The sequence below is a fragment of the Muntiacus reevesi genome, chromosome 10, assembly GCF_963930625.1.
Source record: "Muntiacus reevesi chromosome 10, mMunRee1.1, whole genome shotgun sequence".
NCBI classification, from domain to species: Eukaryota; Metazoa; Chordata; class Mammalia; order Artiodactyla; family Cervidae; genus Muntiacus; species Muntiacus reevesi.
In genome coordinates this window covers 18516173-18533630 of record NC_089258.1, presented here as the reverse complement: position 1 = coordinate 18533630, position 17458 = coordinate 18516173, and the positions used below count along the sequence as shown (strand labels likewise).

Here is a 17458-nt window from a genome sequence, read left to right as displayed (position 1 = left end):
AATATTTAGGAATAAATTTAGTCAAGCAATTTCAAGACACAGAAATTGAGACAGTGAAAAGCACAGTCTGGGTATAACTCACACTCAGATGGTCAACTGAATTTTTTTAGAAAGGTACTAAGATAATTCAATGGATAAAGAGTTAGTCTTCAATAAATGGTGCTGAAAGAATTGGATATACATAAAAACCCTAGTGTATAATAAAAACATATTCAGTCTTTGTCATGAGATCCTAGTACAGAGCTCTTAAAACCCTTGGAATTTCCTGAATGATAGAAGTATTTTCTATCTATTTTTATTCATACTGAGCCCCTCTCAACCATACCAGAGCTCATGTTAATGAGATAACTATTGGAAAGCCCCTTAAAAGTTTTAGGATGGAGGTTAGTCATGATTACAGGTTAGAACTTTTTATCCCTACCCTTCAACCTCTGGAGAGGGTAGAGGAACCAGACATTGAGTTCAATCACTAATGGCCAATTATTTAATCAACTGTGGCTGTATAATGAAATCTCCACAAAACCCATTAACAATTGGGTTTAAAAGCCTCCAGGTTGTTGAACACATGTTAGAGAGGGCATCATGCCCAAGAGGGCATGGAAGCTCCTTAACACCCTCCAGTCCAATGTGCCCTATGCATTCTACCATTTTGGCTGTTCCTGAGTAGTAGCCTTTATAATAAACCAGTAGTAATAAGTAAAGCAGTTTCTTGAGTTCTTTGAGTCAGTCTAGCAAATCCTACCCTGACATGATATGCGGTGGGGAGGGGAGGACTTGTACACCAATTCACTACGTCTCTGACACCAAGTGGATGTCAAACAATTCAACTTAATTCTAATGCTAACTCCCTAAATCAGCACAGATCATACTGTTAAAGGTTCAGGCCCATAAAACTGCTTTCACTTTACATGCCAGTCACAAGTACTGGAGATTAACCATACTTCTAACCAATCACCTACAAAGTCAGGAGTTCCCCACAAATTCCTCATCAGATTCAAAAATTCATCAGAAAAACTCACAAAACTTAAGAAGTCACTTTGCTTACATTTGTTGTTGTTGTTCTTTAGATGCTAAGTGATACCCAACTCTTTTGCAATCCCATGAACTATAGTCCTCCAGGTTCCTCTGTCCATGTGATTTCCCAGGCAAGAATACTGGACTGAGTTGCCATTTCCTTCTCCAAGGGATTTTCCCAACCCAGGGATTGAATCCACATGTCCTGCATTGGCAGGCAGATTCTTACCAGTTTATTATTAAAATACAACTCAGGAACAGCCAAATGGAAGAGATATATAGATAAGCTACAGGGGAGGAGGGGCACAAAGGTTTCACCCTCCAACATTTCCATGAGTTCACCAACCTGGAAATTCTCCCAAATCTCATTGTTTATAGGTTTTTATGGAGTTTTCACTACATGAACAATTGATTAAATCTCTGGCCAGGGTGAGAGAACTCAATTTCTGGCTCCTCTACCTTCTTGAAGTTGGAGAACTGAGGCTGAGAGTTCTAATCCCCTAATCACATACAGAAGATACTCTTACTATAATATGAAGGACATCTCCAAGATTTTAGGAACTGTGTGCCAGGAACCCAAGGCAGATATCAAGGACATATTTTATTTTGATCACATGACCTAAATTCACACTTTGCAACAAAAATTAAGGATGTGTCATAGGCTTAAATATAAAACATAGTAACTAAAAACTTTCTGGAAGAAAACACAGCATGAGAAACTCTCTGTGACTCTGAAGTAGGACAAGATTTCTTAGTTCACAAAACTGAAAAAAAGAAAACAAATTGAGTAACTGGACATCAATGAAAAATTTGTGTTCTTCAAAACAAACTGTTACGAAAAAGACAAGCCAAAGAGCAGGAAGAAATACTTTAAAAACAAGTTTCAGCAAAAGGTCTTATATCAACAATATATTAAAAACCCTATAACTCAATACAGTTTTTATTAAACATGGGCAAAAGACCTAAATATACTTCTCCAAAAAAACACATAAAGGTGACAAAAAAGCAAGAGAAGAGGTACTCAAAATCATTATTCATTAGAGAAATGATATCGAAAACCACAATTACACACAACTGCACACCAATTAGTATGTCTAAAATTCAAGACTGACAATATCAAGTGTTGGCAAGGATGCAGAAGACCTGAAAGGCTCATACACTGCTGTCAGGAATGCAAAACGGCTAGAAAACAGTAGCAATTTCTTATAAAACAAAATGTATAGTTATTATAAACCCAATAATTCCACTCCTTAGTATTTATAAAACAGAAATGAAAACATGTTCACAAAATGATTCATATGTGACTGTTCATGGAAGTGGTATTTATAAAAGCCAAAATACTGGAAAAACCCAAATGACCACTAACTGCTAAACAGATAAACAATTCACAGTGTATCTATGCAATGGACTATTCAACATATAAAATGAATACTCAACAATATAATGAAAATCATACTCAACAGTAGAGTGAAACTACTGAAACATATATTAGGGGTGAGCCTCAAAGCATTATGCTAAGTGAACAAAACCACACAGAAAGGCCACCTACAGAAGGATCCCATCTGTAAGACATTCTAGAAGAGGAACAACTATGGTAAGAGTAACAAGTTCAGTGTTTTAAGGGGGTCAGAGTAGCAGAAAGGACTGACTACAAATGTACATAAGAATGATTTTTAACAGCCCCACGCAGCAGGAAGCTGGCACCAGCCCTAGGACAACCTGACCCTGAAGCCAGCTGCCCAGAACCCAGCCCTAACCATGAGTGACCTGCAGCCTCTACATAAGGCGGAGCCTGGCAGTCAACCTGGCCAGAGGCCAGCACCACTTACCAGCAAGGTAGTTAGCCCTGCCACAACCAACGGGTCCACTCAGCCCACTTAGGGAGCATCCCAAGAGCATATAGCTTTGGTATCCAGAGAGGTGTGTGCAGACGGACCCCACAGGACACTGCCTACATGAGGCTATCCAAAATTGGGAAATGTAACCAATCTACCTAAGTGTTTAGTCACTCAGTCATGTCTGACTCTCTGCAACCCTACGGCCACCTGCCATCAACCTAATACATAGAAATAAAAAGAGAACTGGGAAAAATGAGGCAACAAAGGAATATGTTTCAAAGAAACAAAATGCCAGAAGAATTAAGTGAAGAGGTAAGCAAACTCTCTGATAGAGAGTTCAAGACAAAGATCACAGTTCAGGACTTCTTTCAAGGTTCAGTGAATAAGAATCTGTCTGGCAATGCAAGGTACATGGGTTAGTTAATCTCTGGTCCAGGAAGATTCCACATGCCACAGAGCAACTAAGCCCATGTACTACAACTACTGAGCCTGCACTCTAGAGCCCACAAACTATTAACTACTGAGCCTGCACACCACAACTACTGAGTCCATGCTCTAGAGCCTGGGAGCTTCAACTATTAAACCTGCATGGCTAGAGCCAGTGTCCCGCAACGAGAGAAGCCACTGCCATGAGAAGCCAAAGCACCGGAAGAAAGAGCAGCCCCCGCTAGCCGTAACTAGAGAAAAGCCTGCATGTACCAACAAAGACCCAGTGCAGCCAAAAATAAAAAACGAAAAAAATTTTTTAAAAGATGTTCGACAAACTGAGGAGAGTACACGTAAAGCACTTTACTGTCCTTGTTTGCAGGTGACATGGTACTCTATATAGAAAGTCCTAAAGACACCATCAAAAAACTATTAGAACTCATCACTCAAGTTAGTAAAGTTGCAGGGTACAAAATTAGTATACTGAAATCTGTTTCCTTTCCATAAACCAGCAACAAACTAACAGAAAGAGAAGTTAAGGAAATAATCCCATGTATAACTGCAGCAAAAATATCTAGAAATAAATTTACCAAGGAGGTAAAAGATCTATACTCAGAAAACTACAAGAAACTGAAGACAACACCAACAAATGGAAAGATACACTGCACTCAGGGATTTGAAGAATATTGTTAGAATGATCATACTACTCAAGGCAATCTCTAGACTCAGTGCAGTCCCTATCAAAATACCCATAGCACTTGAACCAGAACAAGTAATTCTAAAACTCGTATGGAAACACAAGAGACCCCAAATAGCCAAAACAACCTTGAGAAAGAATAGAGTTGGAGGTATTATACACTCTGATTTCAAGCTATATTACAAAGTTACATAATCAAAATAATATTCTACCTGCCCAAAAAACAAAAATATTAATAAATTAATGGAACAAAACAGAGAGCACAGAAATAAACCCATATTTTTGTTGGCAACTAATCTACAACAAAGGAGAAAAGAATATACAACAGAGGACTAAATGGTGTTAAGAAAATAAGACAGCAAATGCAAAAGAATCAAACTGGGTTATATTCTCACACCATATACAAAAATAAACTCAAAATGAATTAAAGACTAAATATAAGACTTGAAACCAAAAAACTAGAAGAAAACTTAAACTTCAGGCAGTATGATCTTAGACACCAGTCTCAGAAATATTTTTTTGGTATGTTTCCTCAGGTAACAGAAACAAAAATGAATATAAACAAATGACACTATATCAAACTAAAAAGCTTTGCACATTGAAGGAAACTACCAACAAAACAATTGGGAAAACACATTTGCAAATTATATTATCTGATAAGGGATTAATATCCAAAGTAAACAAAGTACTCATACAACTCAGCATCAAAAACAAATATTCTGATTAAAAAAGGGGCAGAGGACCTGAATAGACATTTTTCCAAAGAAGATATACAGATGGCACTCAGGTGAAATCACTAATCATTATGAAATATAAATAAAAATCACCATGAAATATTACCTCCTACCTCTCAGAATGGCTATTAAAAAAAAAAAACAAATTACAAGTGTTGATGAGAATGTGGAGAAAAGAGCACTGTTCACGGTGCACTATTGGTGGGAATACAAATTCATACAACCACTATGGAGAACAGTACGGCCATTCCTCAAAACACTAAAGACAGAACTATCATATGACCCAGCAACTTCCCTCCTTGGGATCTTTCCAAAGAAAAGTGTAGAAATCGTCATTCATATTTTTAAATACATAGACTTGTATATTTTTCCTTTGCCAAAAAAAAAAAAAAGAAAACTAACTCAAAAACTAAACACTAACTCAAAAAGGTATATGCATCCATATGTTCAATGCAGCATTATTTACAATTGCCAACATATGGAAGCAACCTAAGTGTCCACTGATAGATGAATGGATAATGAAAATGTGGTATATATACATATATGGTCAGCAGAATATTACTCAGCCATAAAAAAGAAAAAACTCTTGCCGTTTGCAAGAATGTGGATGGACATAGAGGGCATTATGCCAAGTGAAATAAGTTAGACAAAGAAAGACAAATATTCTAAGATTTTACTTACATTTATAAATTTGTAAAACAAAACAAATAAACAAACATAACCAAACAAAAATAAGAGTCACAGAGAACAAACCAGTGGTTGCCAAAAGGGACAGGGCAGGAAGAGGAATGAAATAGATGAGTGAGATAAAGAGGCATAAACTTCCATTTACAAAAGATATGAGTCACAGGGATGAAATGTACAGCATGGAGAATTCAGTCAATAATATTTAACAACTGCATGGTGACAGATGGTAACTGGACTTATCCTAGCGATCATTTTGTAATGTATGGAAAGAATGAACCATTATGCTGTGCACCTAGACTTAACATAGTAGTACAAGTCAGTCACATTTCAATTAAAAATGAAAAAAGAAAGCTTTATGTTGTATATCACAACTGTCCTCACGGATTAAACACCTATCAAAACTGACATATGTACTTAAAACAGGTACATTTTATTGCAAGTAATGCCTATGTCTATAACACAGGTTTTTTACTTCCAAAAAAGAACCCTACATGGAATTAATACAAATTTGTATACTTTCACTTTACTTATCAAACTCTCTAATGCACTAACATTTAAATTAACAAATATAACTTAACTTGAGATTCTAAACAATACTGAATAGATAACTTCATTAGTCAGAGGACTCCACATATCTGTCAGGACATCTACATCCACTTGAACAATACATCATTCAATAAAGCACGCTGACAATTTTAGCAACAAGTTTTTAGTCAGAATGTAATTTACTAGAACTCAAAAGCAGAAGCAAAAGTACCTTTACTTAAAAAAAAAAAAACACCATACTCGTATAATTCAGTGAATCACTCAATTTAGAGTTCTACATACAGGAATCAATTACCAAGAATTGTTTATAATCTATTTCAGGAATTTCTAGACAAAAAAAAATCCTCAGATTCAGTAATTTCTCATAAAATTTTTATGATAAAAACAATACATACATACTTTGCTACCTAGTGTTAGAACACTAAAAGAACAAGAAAATGAACAGATGAATAGGAGTAAACATTTACATCCAATACAATAGCCTAGTTAAAAAGTCTTTCTCATAATTTCATTACAGATAATGTTAAAATTTTGACTCAAACATTATGAAACAGTAAAATTATTTCAGTTTTTTTGGTATGTGTGTTTCTGTGCATGTAAGAAACAAGATAAAATTAGTCAGTACTTCACAATGAACTCTAACAAAATGGTGTTTCTCAGTATTCTAAGAAAAATATATGCAAGTCATAAACCCAGAAGCAATGCTCAAATCCACAAGAAAGAAAACGTAACACTGATTCCCAACCTAGTCATGCTGCGGATATGGCATAGTATCTGAAAGCATGTGTAAAGAACATTTACAGTCATACTGGCTATGATATACATTTTTGTGCTCTAGATTTCATTGTGGTTAATCAGAGAAAATTCATTTAACTATACTACTGTAATCAGAATGCCATTATGACATTACATATATTCTCAGTCACCATAGGTGACTGTATAAGTGCAAGAAATTTTAAGAACTTAGAGACCTCATTACCCAAAAGATTAAAAATCACTGATTTAGTAAAAACCCTACCCTAGGAGTCAGAAGTAATTCCAGCAAAGCCACCACCTTTAAACAGGCACTTAGGTTCACAGAGGTTATATTAAATGAAAACATCTGAACTGTGACATAAGGTTTCTACACTCTGAAATTTTTCCTCTCAAATGTTGCAACAATCATTCAGATATTCAATTAATGTTATGATTTTAGTTACCAAAACTAGAAAATACACTAAATACATTTGCTAATTTTTTCAAAATTATTTTCTTTGTGTATATTCACTTAATACAACTTAATATACTTATTACAGAAAGCTGAACCACATCTGCAGACACAGTTTACACAGGTGCAGTCATAAAGGGAATATCATTTTACACATAGCTATCTCTTATAAGATGTATTTTTCACACTATAACATAGTCTTCATACTATCATTCTAAATTGTTCCTTAACATTCTCCTGCGTGCATGTGTATATGTCTGTATATTTGTATATATCTGTATAATGAAAAACTAGAAGGATAAAAAAGAAAATTAAAATTGCTATTTTTATTAGGAAAAGAATGGAATGGGTAAGAATGGGATTTCTCTTTGTATACTTTTTCAAACATTTTGTACACATTTCATACATTTGGCATACTACTTATTATTTAAACTAAAATTTCCTTTAAAAATGTTAAGGCAAGTAAAATATAATTTTTGCTTCTAAATAACAGATTTAAATGAAAAGTCAGAAATCAATCAGTGCAACCTCCAGTGCATGTAGGGATCACTTTTTTTTTTTTAATATCTAAACTTTTTTATTTTATATTAGGGTATAGCCAATTAACAAAGTTGTGGTAGTTTCAGGCGGACAAGGAAGGGACTCGGCCATATATATACATATATCCATTCTCCCCCAAACCACCAGAATCACTTTAATAATGCTTAATTACCTGTTCCTCTAGTATATTAGGAAAAGGACACAGAAAAAAGAAACAAAGGCAAGAAGCCAGAGAGGATGTCAGTGAAAAGGAGAGTAGTCTGAGATAATTTCAGAGAAACTGCTCACAACCCAATAATCCTTGAAAAAAAAAATCAGTGAATCACAGCACACTTTAAAGGCTAATTGGTGGTGGTGGTGGTCTAGTCGCTAAGTGATGTCTGACTCTCGTGACCCCGTGGACTGTGGCCTGCCAGGCTCCTCTGTCCATGGGATTCTCCAAGCAAGAATCCTGGAGTGGGCTGCCATTTACTTCTCCAAAAGGCTGATTAAATTCAGCAAGTACATGGTGAGTCTCTATTATGCACTGTGATGCGAGAATATATAAGATTTTCAAGGAAGAAAAAGAGAAGTTACCATCCTCAAGAAATTTGAAGCAAGATCACTTCATAAGCTTTAAGTTTCTGGAAATGAACAGAACGCCACTAGAACACAGATGTACAGAGAAGAGAAACCTTTGTGGGGGCAGAAAGGGAAGAGGAAAAATGAGTAACTTTAGGGAATGGGGAGCTAAGAGAATAACCAATAAATGAGTACACTATTTGTGAGGATTTTTCTTTTGAAGATGACTACTTCAGAATAAAAGTTAACACTCTAATTATGTGAAAGACTGTATTCTTCAACAAGAATCAATAAATGAGGTCTGATTAAAATTAATATTTTTATACTACTATTTTCATAGGCTATAAGTTTAAATATCCTTTTTAGGTATGTAAAGAGCTTTTGTGAATCTAAACTTACAATACACTTAATGTGTCCACAGTAATAAAGACAGACCTACTAAACTGCCTGTTTCAAACATATGGAAGAAAAGAAAACCTTTCAAAGAAATTTAGAAGAATGGTTTTATTATATATACTGTTACTAAAACAATTTGTCCTAATTTTTCTATAATTCAAACTTTTTTTAGACAAAATATAGTAACAAGTCTCATGAGTTAAAATATAGGAAAAACTATCCTGATCACGCAAAAGCACACAGAACAAAGAAAGTAGATTTAATAAACCCTTGGGAAAAAGTATTCAAGGTTAATATGCTAATCTGGTAGAGCATTTGATATATTACTTAATACATCCCCCCAAAAATGGAAATCTACAGAAGACAGCTGTAAACTGCATGAAAGCACTGAAGCTTTTTCCAAACACTGATAATGTGCAGACACAAAACAAATGGACAGCAAAGAACAGATAAAAAGAACTCTACCAGTAATTATAGTGTTATAAATACAAAGCCCATCACCAAAAGAAAGAAAGTAACGTGAGTTATGATCAACCCTTCTTTCTGAAGTGTTGTTCTGCCACTACCACTATCATGCCCCAAGAGTCATATAAGTGGGCTTTCCTGAAAAGTCCCCAAACTGCTCAATATCTTCCCAATAAGCCCCTCACAGCCCTCAAAGGACGTGAGTGCAGTGACTTCAGAGCCATCAGTCACGATGTTGGATTCAGTCACCTGGAAACATAGCTGCCGGATCCCAAGGTCACAGATAAAAGAATTCTAATGCACTGGGTATAAGTTTTTCATATTATAAAAACAATTTTAATAAATTTTAGTCCTTATAAAAACTATTAACAGTTACACAATATATTGACCACTGCACTGTGTGTTATGTACACTGTCACATCAAGCCTCTGACACCACCAGGAGGATAGCATTACGCAAGTTGGACATTATGTAGAAGCAGCAGAAACTACTGTAAATTGTCCTTACCCAGGCAGCGGAGCATGATAAACCTACTCTCTTTGATCACCAAACTGAAGCTAAAACTAATCCTTTCATATACAGTACATTATATAAAAAACTATAATAAAACTCATTTACACTGAATATTCTTAAATACCATAAAATTTTATAGTATTTTAAGGTGGAAGCTACAGAGTTAGAAGCTTGAAAAATCTAAAAATGACAAACTAAAGAATATGGGTCTAAACCAAGACACTTCTTAAAACATTCTGTTTAAAAATACTCCCCCATGTTCCCAGCACTGCTCTGGGCGTACTCCAAATGCTCAAAAGTACTTGAATGAATAAAATATTATATGTTGTTCCCTCAAATCTTTGATTATCTCAAGTAGATTATCCCATTTATATGTTTACTGAAAGAAATTTTTCACCCCTCAACTTCTACCTTCATTTACCTATTAATAAAATACAATAATACTGTGTATTATCAGCATTTATTTATCTTAATCATTTATATTTTTGACTAGCTGAAATAGATTCATTCAATCTCATGACTTAGAAATACTTACAAATATGGAAAATGCAAGGCAACTTAACCTTTGGCTTTTGGTAACACAGCACAAACAGAAAAAAACAAAAAACACTTCACTGCTGTAGACACCAATTTAAAAACACAATTTGTGGACACATACTTGAGTGGGCGCTACTACAAACACAAACCTCCGAAGCATATGTCTACATTTAACATTTACACTGGGGTAGTTACTGCTAGTCAGCTGAAGTACTTTTTAAGTAACTTATAAACACAGAGCACACTGTTTTGAGTAGGAGACACAATTTTTCCTTCCCAGCTCATCTTTCATAAAGATCATTCAAGTACGACAAACCAATATTTTAATTGCTCATACTATTTTTTCAACTTCCAAAACAACTTCTCTACATGTTGCAAAGATTTCTTTCTGAGAAAATATTTTTTTTTTCTTGTAACAACAGTAGAAAAACAAAGAGGGATTGTTGGTAATGAAATTCAAACCACATAACACTTTATAATGGAAAATAGGCTCCTACTAAGGAAACATTAGACTAGTTTTAAAAATTTAATCTTTTTTACATACCAGCACAGAATATCCCAGGGACTTCACTTCTGACTATTATGGTCCGTACCTTCTTATCAGATTTTAAAGCATCCACAGCTTTTGAGAGCTAAACAGAAACAGGGAAGATAAGAAGGAAAAGAGGAAAAATCATTTTCAGGTTGGTGTCAACACTGTACGATAATCTTAGAAGCAAACAGTTTAATCTTTACACTCACCATTTTTATAAGATTTTTACTCAATGAATTTTTGGCATAGGCTCTGTTTATTCCAAGCACCACAATTCCTAGTTAAGGGGGAAACAAAAAAGCATTTGAGTTAGTGAGGTATTCAGGGTACAGTTCAGTTCAGTCACTCAGTCATGTCAGACTCTTTGCGACCCCATGGACCGCAGCACGCCAGGCCTCCTTGTCCATCACCAACTCCCGGAGTTCACTCAAACTCATGGTCCATCGAGTCGGTGATGCCATCCCACCATCTCATCGTCTGTCGTCCCCTTCTCCTCCTGCCCTCAATCTTTCCCAGCATCACGGTCTTTTCAAATGAGTCAGCTCTTTGCATCAGGTGGCCAAAGTATTGGAGTTTCAGCTTCAGCATCAGTCTTTCCAATTCAGGGTACAGATTCCCATATATACACAGCTAGTTAACTTGGGGCTTTGGAATCCACCTCTCTGAGGTTCACTTAGAGAGCTTTATCCTAATTTTCATGTTTACCGTCCTTTTCAAGCGTATTTTTGAAAAACGTGGTATACGTATTTATAAAATCAATCTGATACTTGACAGTCACCACTTTCATTCAGCCTGTTAGAGAGCTTGGTAACAGCACGTCCCCTCAATTCCTCTCTCTTTACGCACATCAAGGTAATGTGCCACACTTTACAATTTTACACATTTTAAACTTTACATAGCCTAATCGGACTAAAGAGCAGGAAGGCCACATGTACTGATACAAATTCTAAATTATGGAATACTATTTAAAATACACTTTTATTATCTTCAGTATACACAGAAGTAAATGATAGCTAACAATTTCTTGTTACAGGCAAGCATTATGGGATCAGCTTTTTTTTTGCTTGTGTGTGTGTGTGTGTTTAATAGTCACTCAGTCATATCTGACTCTGTGTGTGTGCATGCGTGTGTGCGTGCGTGCATGTGTGCGTGTGTGCGTGCGTGTGTGCGTGTGCGTGTGTGTAATAGTCACTCAGTCATGTCCGACTCTATGCAACCCCGTGGACTGTGCAGCCCACCAGGCTCCTCTGTCCACGGAGTTCTCCAGGCAAGAATGGGTTGCCATTCCTTTCTCCAGGGGATCTTCCTGACCCAGGGATCACACCCCAGGGTCTCCTGCATTGCAGGCGGGCTCTTTACCATCTGAACCACCAGGGATTAATACTTCAACTACTCCATTTGCCGAATTACATAGTTTTCAATATTTCCACCCCAGGTTTCTCTCCTGACTCTGTCCCATGTACTTAACCCGAAGTCACTTACATTTAGAATTTTCGAGTACAGGCTTTTTGTCCTAAAGTTACAGGAATTCTAATAAATTCTGTTTTACATGGTACCCATCAAACAAGAAAACAAAATGTATGTTAAGCCTAATTATATTCACTGCATTTTCAAGTATTATTACTGGTAAAAGAACTTCTGTTTGACTCGGTGTCAATGAGAACTGAATCTTACAATTTACTCTGTCACCACCCTGTTCCACATCCCAATAGAGGATTATTTTAAGTCAAAAACAAATAAGTGGAGATCATTTGTAAGACTATCACTTTGGCTCAGTATCAAATTTATCTTGGTATGTTACCCCTTTTTCAATTCAGGCTATTTCCTCAGTCTTTTATCATAGACAAAAAGTTTGGTCTATTTATACCCTTATATCATCTGTTTTTTATTTGTCTTTATTTACTTTGTAGAATGGTTTCTAGTTTTCTTATTTCTCTTAAATTCTAACTTATTTATATTTTAATGATCACAGCAGAAAAATTACATACTGAAATGTTATTCTGCCATAAATTACTTCTTTTGCTTTCATTATTATATACAGGGATTTTTTTTTTAATTGTGTGTGTCAGCTGCTTACATTATTTATACATTTCATTTCAGGTCAGTAAGGGGACTTTAATAAATACATTATTGAGAATCATTGGAATCATTGAGAATATCATAATATTCATGTTATTCTGAATATTGCAAATATTTGACAATATATGGGGAAATACCATTATATATCAGATTTCACCCAATCGTAGGAACAAAAGTTAAACTGGTTTAATAATCATTTGTCATTTGTTTTCTGAACTGACTGTTCTTACTGTCTACCTATCTTATTAGAGTTGTCGTTTGCATTTCAAATAATAAATTTTTCGATTACAGATATTAATTCATTATTTATATACCAGATCTCTTCCCTATCACTCACTTTTAAAAATCAACTGGTTTATGGCATTTTTTTGCACCAAAGCTTTAACTTTTTATATATTATGGCCTTTGCAACTTTTGACTTAGTATCTTCCTTAGAAAGAGTTTACAATGAAAACACATGTTCACACAAACGCTTACACCAAAATGATCAGAGCAGCATTATTCAAAATATTCAAAACGTGGAAACAACCCAAATATCCATCAGCTGAAATGAGTGGATAAACAAAATATAACAAATCCATGCACTGTAATATTTAGCAAAAAAAAAAAAAGACGCATCAATACATGTGCAACATGAATGAACCTCGAAAACATGCTGAGTGAAAAAAGTCAGTGACAAGTGAGCACATACTGTATAATTCCATTTATAAGAAATGTTGAGAGCAGGCAAATCAGAAGGGACAAAAAAGGTAGATTAGTGATTGCCTAGGCCTGTGGGAGATGGAGAGACTGAGCAGTGACAGCTAAAAAGTGTCAAGTTCCTTTTTAGGGCAATGAAATGTTCAATACATGATAGTGTTGATAGATGCACATCTCTATAAATGTACTAAAAGCCATTAAATTGTATATTTTAAACGAGAATTTTAAGGTATATGAATAGTATCACAATAAAGCTATTTTTAAAAAATGGCAATATTCACTTAGACCTAGAAATAAAGTCAAATTAGAGGAAGAACAAGGGCAAAAAAGAAGATACACACGTGTAGTGGAATGTGAAAGGGGACCAAACCCTTATCCTCCATGGCAAAAAGTCAGTAGACAGCTAATACCTAAACATGAAAATTCCAGGAGTAGAAATATATGTATGTTATTTTAAATGAGAGAATATGTGCCCAAAACAATCAGTCAAAGGGTTTTAAATAACTCTTTCTGAATAAAACAATCCTCTGATACTGTCTCCTTACATTGACTACTTTTATTTCTGCTGCTCTCAACTCCACAGGAGTCTTATTTTCTTTAATATGCACAAACATTTTTGGCTGGAACCATTTACAAAACAGTACATTATTTTCCTTCTGATTTTAAAAATCAAACAACTGTATTCTAAATAACTATAAAAATCACTCTATATTAGTTACATTTTCTAATCACATATTGAGAGTATGTAGAAGGTGCTATTTTTTTAGTGCTATTTTACATAAACTTTTTCTGGCAAATTTGTGAAATATTAAAAAGACTTACACGGTTCTCTTCAATATTCTAAGTCAATAATCAACCTTGATCAAAAATACTAACAGTTAATGTTTTCTGCTCCAATGTTAATTTCTCATTTTCTTCTCCTGCTATTTCAATTTAGCTAGGATTTCAAGTCCAATATAATATTAGCAAAAATAATAAGTTCCTTTATTTTGTCAATACCTTTAATGAAAATGTTTCTAAGCATTTGCCATTTAGTATAATGTTTGCTATGCATTTCTAAAAGCTTTTTTTCAAATTGGGGAAATTTATTTCTATGTTCAAACTTACATTTTAAAAAGGTCACTCAGGCCACAGTGTAGAAAACAGATTAGAAGGAAGCAAGAATATACTAGACCAATATCCCTTATGAATACAGATGTAAAAATTTCAAAAAAATACTAGCAATTCAAATTTAGCAGTCATGACCAACAGGGATTTATCCCAGGAATGCAAGGGTAGTTCAGCACAAAAATTGAGCAAAGTAATACACCACACTAACAAAATAAAAGAAAATATTTTAAACCTATATGATCACCTCAACTGACGCAAAAGAAACACTGGACAAAAATCGAACATACTTTCAATGATTTTTAAAAAATAATAACTTAAAAACCTCAACAAAGTAGTAACAGAAGGAAACTTCCTCAACCTAATAAACGACATTTATTTAAAGAAAAAACAACTTACAATTAACATCATATTTAACGTTAAAAGACTTAAAGTCTTCTCCCTAAGATAAAAAAATTAGATAAGGATGTCCATTTTCACCACTTTTGTTTAACAATGTAATGGAAATTCCTGCCAGGGTAACTAGGTAAGAAAAAGAAATAAAAGGAATCCAGATTGGGAAAAAAGTGAAAGTGAAAGTTGCTTGTGTCCAACTCTTTGCAACCCCATAGACTATACAGTCCATGGAACACTCTGGGCCAGAATACTGGAGTGGGTAGCATTTCCCTTCTCCGGGGGAATCTTCCCAAGTGAACCCAGGTCTCCTGCATTGCAGGTGGATTCTTTACCAGCTGAGCCACAAGGGAAGCCCAAGAATACTGGAGGGGGTAGCCTATCCCTTCTCAGCAGATCTTCCTGACCCAGGAATCGAACCAGGGTCCCCTGCATTGCAGCCAGAGTCTTTACCAACTGAGCTATGAGGGAAAAAAAGAAGTCTATTTCCATTCACAAATAACATGGTCTTACACACAGAAAATCCCAATGAATCCATCAAAAACTATTAGAGTTAATAAGTGAACTCAGTAAAGCTGCATAATGTAATATCAATATACAAAAATGAGTTATATCTCTATACACTATCAATGAACACTCCAAAAATGAAATTAAGAAAACAATTCAATTTGTAACAGCATCAAATATATATATATATATGTGTGTGTGTGTGTGTGTGTGTGTGTGTATATACACACACACACACACACACACACAATTGCTTAGGAATAAACTTAACCAAGAAAGTTCACTGAAAACTACAAAACACACTGAAAGAGATCTAAGTAATAAAGACAGACCTCAGTAATAAAAATGAATGATCAATTTGTTCTCAACAAGGATACCAAGACCATGCAATGGTGCAGGACTTTTCAACAAACAGGGGTGGACAACCAGATATTCACCCACAAAAGAAGGGAGTTGGGCCCTTTACTCATAGCACACACAAAATTATCTCAAAATGGATCTAAGACCTAAAACTGTAACACTCTCAGAAGGAAACAAATGTATACATCTTCACAATCCTGGTTTAGGCAACACTGACTTAAACATGACAACAAAAGCACAAGCAACAAAAGAAAAAAACAGATAAACTAGACTTCATCAAAATTAACAAGGAAGTGAAAAAACCCACAGAATAGAAAATGTTTGCAAATGATACATCTGATATGGGGTTAATATTGAGATCATATAAAGAATAGGTACCACTCAGAACAAAAAGACAATTCCACTGAAAAACAGGCAGAGTTGAAGAAATATTTCTCCAAAGAAGACACAATAAATTAAATGAGACTCATTTGTATCATTTCTTTTTAGATTCCACATATAAGGGATGTCATATGATACTTCTCTCTCTCTCTGACTTACTTCACTCAGTATGACGCTCTCTAGGTCCATCTTTGTTGCTGCAAAGGGCATTATTCCATTCTTTTTAACGGCTGAGTAATATTCCATCGTACACATGCACCACATCCTCTTTATCCATTCCTCTGTTGATGGACAATAAGGTTGCTTCCATGTCTTGGCTACCATAAGCAGTGTTACAATGAACACTGAGGGGCATGTTTCTTTTCAGACCATGTTTTTCTCTGGATATATGCCCAGGAGAGGGACTGCAGGGTCATATGATAGCTCCATTTTTAGTTTTTTCAGGAACATCCCTACTGTTCTCCATAGTGGCTGTTCCAATTTACATTCCTACCAACAGTACAAGAGGGCTCTCTTCTCTCCACACCCTCTCCAGCATCTGTTGTTTGTGCATTTTTTGATGACAGCCATTCTGACCAGTCTGAGGTAATATCTCACTGTAATTTTGACTTGCGTTTCTCTAATAATTAGCCATGCTGAACATCTCTTCATGTGCCTATTGGCCATCTGTATGTCCTCTTTGGGGAAATGTCAGTTCAGGTCTTCTGCCCATTTTTTAACTCACAGACTTAGAAAACAAATTTATGGTTGCTGGGGGGAAGGGAATAGTTGAGGACTTTGGGAAAGTCATGTACACACTGCTATATTTAAAAGAGAAAACCAACCAGGACCTGTTGTGTAACACATGGAATTTTGCTCGATGTCATGTGCCAGCTTGGATGGGAGTGGGGGTTTGGGAGAGAATGGAGATGTGTATACATATGGCTGAGTCCCTTTGCTGTTCCCCTGAAACTACCACAGCATTGTTAATTGGCTCTACACCAATACAAAATGCTTCTGGTGTTAAAAAATTAACATTATTTTTTTTTCAAAATTAAATGAGTCAAAGAATTTGTTACTAAAGAAATGCAAATCAAAACCCACAAAAACTACTTTATGCCCAGTAAGATGGATTTAATTTTTTTAAAAAGAAACAAGCATTGACAAGGATGTGGAGAAATAAGAACTCTCATATACACTCTCATACAGTCTGGTGGCTTCTCCAAACACTAAACATAAAATTACATGACCCAATGATTC

The 17458-nt window shown here is 35.2% G+C and overlaps 1 protein-coding gene across 8 annotated transcripts in view; it reads right to left on the bottom strand.

Annotated features, from left to right (window-relative positions):
• The window catches only part of AUH (AU RNA binding methylglutaconyl-CoA hydratase), a 219048-nt gene that overhangs the window by 188966 nt on the left and 12624 nt on the right, over positions 1 to 17458 (bottom strand). For all 8 annotated transcript variants that reach the window (XM_065946655.1, XM_065946657.1, XM_065946661.1 and 5 more), the window contains exons 2-3: positions 10903 to 10970; positions 10706 to 10793 (exon numbers count right to left, since the gene is read on the bottom strand). In XM_065946655.1, coding sequence (XP_065802727.1) covers positions 10706 to 10793; positions 10903 to 10970 — 156 coding nt within the window. The remainder of the gene's footprint in view (positions 1 to 10705; positions 10794 to 10902; positions 10971 to 17458) is intronic.